Source organism: Melopsittacus undulatus, chromosome 11, assembly GCF_012275295.1.
Source record: "Melopsittacus undulatus isolate bMelUnd1 chromosome 11, bMelUnd1.mat.Z, whole genome shotgun sequence".
NCBI lineage: Eukaryota > Metazoa > Chordata > Aves > Psittaciformes > Psittaculidae > Melopsittacus > Melopsittacus undulatus.
The window spans coordinates 6,267,568-6,275,572 of NC_047537.1; the positions used below are offsets into that span (position 1 = coordinate 6,267,568).

Sequence of the window (8,005 nt, forward strand, 5' to 3'; positions counted from 1 at the left end):
AAATGGGACCTTTTCCTCCGGGAAATGAAAATCCTGCCTCCATTGGGTTATTACCCCCTCCCTCTCATTTGGCAGTGTTGCCATGCTTTATCACAGACCTTGCTATGGATAAACATTACTGGGGAGCTCTTCCCTGATCCAAAGGCTTTGGGCAGGAATATTCATTATATGGATATGAATAATCATTCTTTAGGAATAATCATTCTAGGGTTCTATTATATCTGTCCCTGCTGGGCTCCTTCTGGCAGCCAAGCTGCTGTTGAAAGAATTGGGTGCTTCTTCCCCTCAGCCTGCAGTTAAAAGTTTGGAGCCTTCATTCCAGTTATATTCCAGCTACCAAATGCTTGGCTCACTCATTTAAAGCAGTTAATGATTGCCCTCTTCTGGTTCACCTCCATCACTGCTTCAATGCAGAAAACACCTCCACGTGTCCCGTCCCCCCATTGCTCAAGGCTGACTTTGCCCAGTGACACACGAGGGGAGTCGGGTGTTCGATTTCCTCCTGCAAGCCCTGATTCCGATCCAAAATCCAGCAACAAAGTGCATTGAGGCTGAGGAAAACATTTATTGCCCAAGGTGGGATCGGTTCCCTGTGCCCCGCAGCATTCGGGTACCCGGAGGAGGTGATGCTGTGACTGCAGCTGTGGGCTCCATCCATGGGCTGGTTCCTTTCTCAGCTTCCTCCATTTGACACAGATCCTTCCAAACCAGCAATAACAGGATAAGTGATGGACAATGCACCAGCAGGAGGGAATTTAGTGGAGAAAGAGGCATTTCATCTGAATATATATCTAAGAGGACACAGAGAAGCTATGGGCTGCCCCCATCATGGACACACTTGCTGCTGAGCTGCTCATGCCCTTTCCCACTCTGTGCTGTAAAGAGGAAAGGGGGATTCTGGGGCAAAGCTTTGCTATGGGGGGGCTCAGTGTGCTCTGAAGGAAAGGGGGGGGGTCAAACCTCTTGGGAAGTCAATATAAAGCTCATGCTCCCCCTGCACTTCGGATTAGTGTGGTTGAAGCTCTCCTGATGCCTCAGGCCAGTGCAGCGGTAGGTGAGCTCTGATGCTCTGCCCACATCCGTCTCCTTCAGCCTGATGATAAAGGTCCTCCCAGATCTCTGTATTTAACTGGTTTCATTTCACTCCTCAGATGCCTTTTGGCCAGGCACAAACCCCTCCTCTGCTGACTCCAGTTACACCAGAGCTTTAAGGACAAACAGATTGAGCTTATTCCACCTTTCCATCAGCTTCATTCACTTGCTTGGATTTAAACATGATCCAGAAGCTTCTGCAACCCCTTGATCCGCAGCTGCCTCCTGTTAACCTGAGAGAGCTGGGTCCTGCTCCCAGGTGCTGCCCATTGCCTATAATGCACAGGCCTGCCCCTGCCCCACTGTGAGCATCTCATCTCTGCCTGTGCCCCTCAACCCATAGGGACAGTGCTAAAAGCAGGTCCTTGAGGTTGGGGGTGTTGGGGGTTCTGTTGGGTCCAGCTTGGTTGCTTTGAATGGGGTTTGGGCACCTCTGGAAGCTCAGAGTCTCTTGATGGGGATGAGGAGATGGAGAACAGGAAAACGTAGGAGGTTTTTCACCTTCACTTTGTAAAAGGGAGTTCGCTCAGGGACTGGTCATTTGTAGGATAAAATGCCCTAAATCAGGCTGCAGAGGCCCAGTTAATGTTAGATGTTTATGTCTAATGTTAATTAATGTCCATTAAAGCCTATTAATGTCAAGCAGTCAGTATTTTGATGGAAAACTGAAGGAAAAGGTCTGGTTTTGTGGGATTGGGTGGTGTTGCCTCCGCTCTGATGGGGTTGGAAGCTCAGGGCTGGACCCCAAACCCAACTGGAGCCTCTGCGCTGGGGTGGGAGGAGAACTGGCTTGTGCAGTCTTCCTGACCCCCATTTGCATCCAGCCAGGCTGGGAACCTGCTCATCACACCCTGGGGTGCAGGAAAAGCAAACCCCAACCTGGAAACAGCCTGAGGTTTGGGTGATGGGGCCTTTGTCTGAAGTGGGACCAAGCAGGGCACCAGCCCCTCCTGCCCCTTGCTGCAGCCTCGGGGGGGGGGGGGGGGGGGGGAAGTTTCCTGTGGTGGCAAAATCAAGAATTTCAGGTCCAAAATCCCATTCTTTAGCTACTTTTCCCATTGCAGGGGCAGGTTTCCCACTGGAGATGCTCAGGTGCTGGGATTTGCTTTGGGGATTCACATATCTATGCATGTGTATTTTAACCCATCCTCACTGCTGAAGCAATACTGTGCATTTAGCCCCTAAATCATTTCCACCACCTTAAAAGCCTCTCCCCAAGAGCCTGGTTTGGTGCCTGGAGCTATAACCCAGGGTCCTGGCTCTGCCCATCCATGGTGCAGCCACGTACCCTTCTCCATGGTGCATACACGATCCCTTCTTCACTCAGCCCCAGGCACTTGGCTTGGGTCTCAAACTCTTCCCGTTGGGCTCTGCTCATGCTCAGGTTTCTGGCTGGAAAAGGCATTGACCAGGCATTAAATATGGACCAGAGGCCTCAGAGTGTCCCTTTGCACCGCATCCCTGCTCCGTGCTCCCACTGCTGCCTGCTGTGCCCATGGTCTCTATTGGGGTCTCTCATAGTGAATACACTGGAACAAAACCAACTTGGGTATCACTTTTTAACCCTCTCCCCAGTCAGCTCTGGTCCTGTCTGCTTAAAGGGGTTGCAGAATAGTCTGATGCTCCCATTGGGAAGGACTGAGTATGGAGGCAGTTTCCTATATGTCTTCCAGCTCCTAAGCAACAGCTTTGCATCTTGGAAAGGCAATGGGAACCCTTTATCAAGCCATATAATGCTGCTTTATGGGGTTGTGATCAGATCAGCTTTGCCTACACTGCAACACTACATGCTCTGCCCTGGGAGGCAAGGACTGGAAAAGCAAGGTTGGCTTGAAAACACTGAGATTGGACAATGATATCGATGCTGAATTGTGTTTGCTTCCTGGTCGTGGAATGTTAATGGTGTCAGTGGGTTTTGTCTTTAACTTGCTCTTTCTGCTTTGCCAAGAGATTTGGGGTTTAAAGGGGTTTGTCAGTGTTCCTGTGACCCCTGGAGTGGAGGCCTCAGGGAAATCACTGTTGGCAAAGCCAAGCTGCTGCATGGTTTTAGCTCCTAATCCTATGTGTGTGTTTTGGTGTCCCACAATAGCTCTAAGTTAGGATGGAGTTTGCGTACCATAGAGATACAGCCCCAGATACGTCCTTTCCCTCTGCAGTTGGTATTGGATGAGTAAAACATCTTCAGAGCTGAGGTCCATCAGTGTCCCCACAGTCTGCTGGGTCTTGGCTTGGAGAGAACAGCATCAGGTTGGGAATAACAATGCAGGTGCTCAGTGCTGGAGCAGTGATAAAACCCAGCCCAAGGGTGGGCAATGGCAGGACCCAGCCCTTAGCAATGGCTGAGGACAAGCTGAGTGGTTCTTGGTTTGAATTGTGCTTCTTCAATGTGGGTCTGGGATGTGAAGGAGCCAAAGCCACCAGCTCGTGTCCCATCATTGCAATGGGCTGATGGCATCACCCATTGGGGTATGTGGTGGTAGGGTTGGTGCAAGCTGTATCCCAGGGGTCTTGCAATTCCCATCCCAAATGGCTCACCCCATGGCCCCAGTGAGGAGGAAACAGTTCAGAACGTGAGGCTTCACTGATTCACTAAACCTGCCAGGAATGTTCCCCCCTTTCCCTGAGGGATTGTGGGATAACTTTATACATAAGGCATTCTTCTCCTAAGGGGATGGGAGTGGGATTGCTTCCTAGGCTTTAGTGCAGCTTGGTGGCAGGGTGTCCCTGCCCCAGGGGTGGGGGGCATTTGGAATCCACTGAGGATTCAAACAGCCAAAACAACCCAGGAACACGATGCATCAGATGATGTCAAACATGGTCATGAGCCCTTTGGGTGTCTCATCCCATCCAAACCCCAGGCTGGGTGATAACCCCGCTGGTGCTGCTCACCCTCCTTCACCAGCGTGGTGTTGTCAGCAGTGATTTCCATGTAGGTGGAGTTGTTGGTGAGACACTGGTCCCCTCTGGGGAGAGAAACAGAAGGAGTGAGATGCAGGAATGGGGAGCAGAGACCCCTTCCTTACACCTATATAAGAGCATGAGGAGGAGCAGGGATGGAGGATCCCATATCTCGTGCTGAAATCACTGCAGTGCATAAGAGGAGATGGGCAGGGACCGGGGGCTGCATCTTACATGGCCACACTCTGGGTGATGGGCAGCTCCTGCTCGCTGGCACCAGGCTCCACATGGAGGTATCCGTGGTCGATGAGCAGCATCTCCAGGAGGTGCTGGGGGAACTGGGCAGCCCCAGCCACGTACAGCCACGTCCCCAGCAGCTGCAGGGACACAGGGGCAGCGCAGTGAGAGCTTTGGGGTGTGCAGGGGGGAGGTTTGCACCCTCCCGTGGTACATTGCTATCTGTGACCTCTGCTTGCTCCCCTTCTCACCCTGCACTGGCAGCAAGGTGAAACATGTGCAAACAAATGGAGGGGGGGGGGGGGAACGGCTGGATTGGATTGGGAAAGGGGCTGGCTATAGCATCCCTGTGCTGCTATAGGGAACTCACACCAAAACGACCTCCCCCCCATCCCTCCTTGCTTTGAGGTCCCCATTGGGATCTGCTATGGGACCACTGCGTGGCTCGAGGTGTTTTGGGAAGCAAACGCTTCCCACTGCTGCAGATGCGCTGCTGAGGCTCCTCTCCAGAGGCGCAGGGGGGCAAGGGAGGTTTCCCGTCCCCCATGGCACAGGGAGGCTGTGCAGAGCACCACGGACCCACTGCACCCCCGGGATCGGCTCTCTCCTACCTTGCCTGCGGTGCTGCCGTCGGGGCGCGGGGCTCCGCAGGGGGTGGCTGCTGCCGCCAGCAGCGAGGTGAGGATGAGGATGAGGATGGGAGCAACCCCGGCCATGGCTGTGGCTGCCTGAGAGCGAGGAGCCCAGGACGGGTTCGCTACTCTGCTTGTGGGGACGGGACGGGTCCAGCTCTGCGCTGGTTACGCAATGGGCACCTAACGGGGACTTTGCTTTAAGGTGGCAAAGGGGAGACTGAGCTGAGCTCATAGGCAGAAGCTCTTCCCTGTGAGGGTGCTGAGGCGCTGGCACAGGGTGCCCAGAGAAGCTGTGGCTGCCCCATCCCTGGCAGTGCTCAAGGCCAGGTTGGACACAGGGGCTTGGAGCAGCTGCTCCAGTGGAAGGGGTCCCTGTCCCTATCCCGCTGCTGTCCCCATGCAGGGCAGGACCTGCTCTCCCGCCTTCATTTCCATTTGCCTTTCCCCTTCCGATGTGGAGCCTCCCAAGGACCCTCGCTCTGGCCCTTGGTGATGGTTTCCCCCCAATTTCTCCCCCTTTTCCTGCTCAGAGACACCCAGGGACAGCACAATGTCACCCCAGCCCCTGTGCAAGCCCCAGGCGCAGGCAGAGCCCCATAGGGTTTAGCTTGGTAATTCAGGGTGGGAGCTTGAGGTGCTAGAAGCACCTTGATTGAGTCCTTGTGGAGGAGACCCGAGGGGTTATGATGGGGGGTGCTCTTGTGCTGGTGCCCCATAGTAGAGGGGAACCACTGGATGGGGTGGCCAAGGAGGTCCTGTGCCACCATGGGGCTGGGGCAGGGATGAGCATCTTTGTGCCCACTGCCATGATCAGGGTTTTGTATGGGTCTTGTCACCCCTCTCATTGGGGTTGGAGGTGGAGCATCCTGGGCAGGGCAGGCAGGGGGGGGGGTCCCATGGTCCCAGTGAGGATGCAGCAGGCAGTGGTAGCACAGGTTTATTGCAGGTCCAGGAGAGAGCAGGAAACCGGGTGCTTCATCCAGGAGGAAAACAAAAGCCTCAATAGAAAGTCCTGAGGCTGAGCTGAGCTGCGGGGTCCCCATGGAGGGACCGGAGGAGGATGAGGATGGAGTGGTCCATGGGGGTTATTTCAGCTGTGGCTCTGGATCTCCTTCAGCCTTCTTCTCCCAGGGCAGGGGACAGGCATCCTGTGGGATAGGAGAGAGCATCCATCTGTGCCCCTTGGTGCAGGATGACCAAGGTGGATGCTCAGGGAGGAGAAGGGAGTCAGTGCCGTGGTGGGGAACTGCTCACACATCCCACCCTGTGTCCCCATCCCATCCGATGGCAGGAGCTGGTCCAGGGCTGGTGCTCACCCACCCCAGGGATGGGTTCGTACCTTCTCAGAGGTCATGAAGATGTCCTCCTCGGTGAAGCCCAGGCAGTGCAGGTGGGATCTGAACTCCTCCAGCTGCTCCTTGCTCACGTTGGGTGTCCGTGCTGCAGAGAAATGGGGCAGAAAAAGGGGAAGGGGGAGAGGTAGGGAGGTTTGGGTGTGCTTTGCTCCTTGGTGGTACCCGTAGTGCAGATGGGGAGCTCTCTGCATGCCCACCCCTCTCCATATCAGAGGGGAAAGGGCTTTTTGCTCTGCTTGTGAGGGTTGGGAATACCCACATCCATCAGTGCACCCCTTTGTGAAGGTTGGGGATTCCCACACCCATTGCTGTGTCCATGGCCAGGGATGTGCCTCAGGGATTCCTGGGCAGCATACACTCACCTGAGAGGCTCAGACTTGGGAAGTCGTCATTGAGATGTTTAAGGATCAGCAGGTCCTCATCGCTTTGGATCAGTTCAGCAGTGGCAAACACTTGGTCATCCACTGGAAGGCACAGAGAGAGGGGGGTCACCCATTGGTGAGCATCACCCTGTGCTGGGACTGCTCACCCCCTTTATCCTCATCCCAATGGGGACCGGTCTGGTCCTACAGTGCTGTTGTCCCCATTGCATGGGGGGAAAGAAACCTCCCATTCCCTCCAGACATGGTTTTAGGTGTAAAGGGGCCTGATGCCAAATACTGTGGGGCAGAAGCAGGAGGGTGCGAGGTGTGGCCGTGTCATTGTCCCCATGTCCCATCCATCCCATCCATCACATCCAGGCTTTACCATGCGCCAAGGTGGAGTTTTCCCAGAAGACCAGGACCTTGCTGGTGTTCCTCTCCAGGCAGGTCTCATTCCTGCAGGGCAGAGGGGGCAGATGGGACAAATCCTTCCCCCAAACTGCCCTCCCCAGGTGGTTCAGAACCCAAACACATGGGGCACGGCCGCTCTGCAGCCCCACAGCTGTGGCACCGCAGCCCTTGGGGATGGGGGTGAATCCCATCCTTACAGCCGCATGACTTCAATGACACTGAGCTCGTCCTCGTGGCTGCTGGGAGAGAAGGAGAAAGCCGCGTGCTTCAGGGCCCTCAGCTCCTCCAGGTGAGGTGGGTACCTGGAGGCACCAGCGATGTAGATCCAGTGTCCCAGGAGCTGTGGAGAGGAGCAGAATGGGAATGGTTTGTGCTGGGGGGGGGGGATCTGTGCTGGGTTCATCCTTGAGCACCATGTGAGTAAAAGCATCCATTGTGCCCTGCTGTGCCCCAGTGTGTGACTGCCCCAGGTAGGATCCAGCCCATGGGTTTGTGCCCTCCTTGCTCAAGTGATGCTCCAGCTCTCTGTGTGTGCAGTGCTGTCCCCTCTGCTCTGTGCCTGGTGCTCGTCTCCTTCCTTGCATTAAACATCCCCAAGGCACTAAATCCTGTTCATGCAGTGAAGGGTTCTGTGTTTGGAGACTCCCTGACACTTGAAGGGCTCACGATAGAGTGGCAGCACACGAGGGATGGAGCTGAGCAGCCTGATTTGAGTGGGGACATGGAAGCAGGAGCCACCCACAAGTGAGGCTCATGAGGTTATGGGAGCAGAGCTGCAAGGCTTCACCTCTGCCTGTGCTCCTGGGCAGCAGGAGCTTGACTTCTTGTTAGGGAAATCAGCACTGAGCTGTCCATTGGGTCCAGAACCTGCCCCTGCACCCAGTGATGCTGATAGGAAAGGACCGGTGCTTACCCGAGGGATGGTGGTGTTGTCGAAGGTGACTGGGATGAGTGGGGCACAAGTCGATGCGAGGGTGAGCGGCAGCCCCAGGAGGAAGAGGAGGCCGGGCAGCAT

General features: G+C 55.2%; 2 protein-coding genes across 2 annotated transcripts; both read right to left on the minus strand.

Annotated features, from left to right (window-relative positions):
* Positions 1 to 564: 564 nt before the first annotated feature.
* On the minus strand, positions 565 to 4,943 carry LOC117436802 (alpha-1-acid glycoprotein 1-like). Its single transcript, XM_034067739.1, has 6 exons — positions 4,839 to 4,943; positions 4,225 to 4,367; positions 3,982 to 4,055; positions 3,209 to 3,319; positions 2,381 to 2,484; positions 565 to 699 (listed from the first exon to the last, which is right to left on the minus strand). Exons 1-6 carry the CDS (start codon positions 4,941 to 4,943, stop codon positions 565 to 567), a joined length of 672 nt encoding a protein of 223 aa, XP_033923630.1.
* Positions 4,944 to 5,947: 1,004 nt separating this feature from the next.
* On the minus strand, positions 5,948 to 8,005 carry LOC101877221 (alpha-1-acid glycoprotein 1). The gene is made up of 6 exons (XM_005145626.2): positions 7,904 to 8,005; positions 7,188 to 7,330; positions 6,965 to 7,035; positions 6,580 to 6,681; positions 6,202 to 6,302; positions 5,948 to 6,010 (listed from the first exon to the last, which is right to left on the minus strand). Exons 1-6 carry the CDS (start codon positions 8,003 to 8,005, stop codon positions 5,948 to 5,950), a joined length of 582 nt encoding a protein of 193 aa, XP_005145683.2.

What these genes read in the sequence shown, in the direction of transcription:
- LOC117436802 (XM_034067739.1), bottom strand. Translation starts at nt 4,943, where the DNA reads ATGGCCGGGGTTGCTCCCATCCTCATCCTCATCCTCACCTCGCTGCTG. An exon ending in ACGGCAGCACCGCAGGCAAG is followed by an intron (nt 4,368 to 4,838) that starts GTAGGAGAGAGC and finishes GTGTCCCTGCAG; the next exon opens with CTGCTGGGGACGTGGCTGTA. An exon ending in TCTGGGGCTGTATCTCTATG is followed by an intron (nt 2,485 to 3,208) that starts GTACGCAAACTC and finishes TGCCTTTTCCAG; the next exon opens with CCAGAAACCTGAGCATGAGC.
- LOC101877221 (XM_005145626.2), bottom strand. Translation starts at nt 8,005, where the DNA reads ATGCTGCCCGGCCTCCTCTTCCTCCTGGGGCTGCCGCTCACCCTCGCA. An exon ending in ACAACACCACCATCCCTCGG is followed by an intron (nt 7,331 to 7,903) that starts GTAAGCACCGGT and finishes TCCTCTCCACAG; the next exon opens with CTCCTGGGACACTGGATCTA. An exon ending in CCCAAGTCTGAGCCTCTCAG is followed by an intron (nt 6,303 to 6,579) that starts GTGAGTGTATGC and finishes ATTTCTCTGCAG; the next exon opens with CACGGACACCCAACGTGAGC.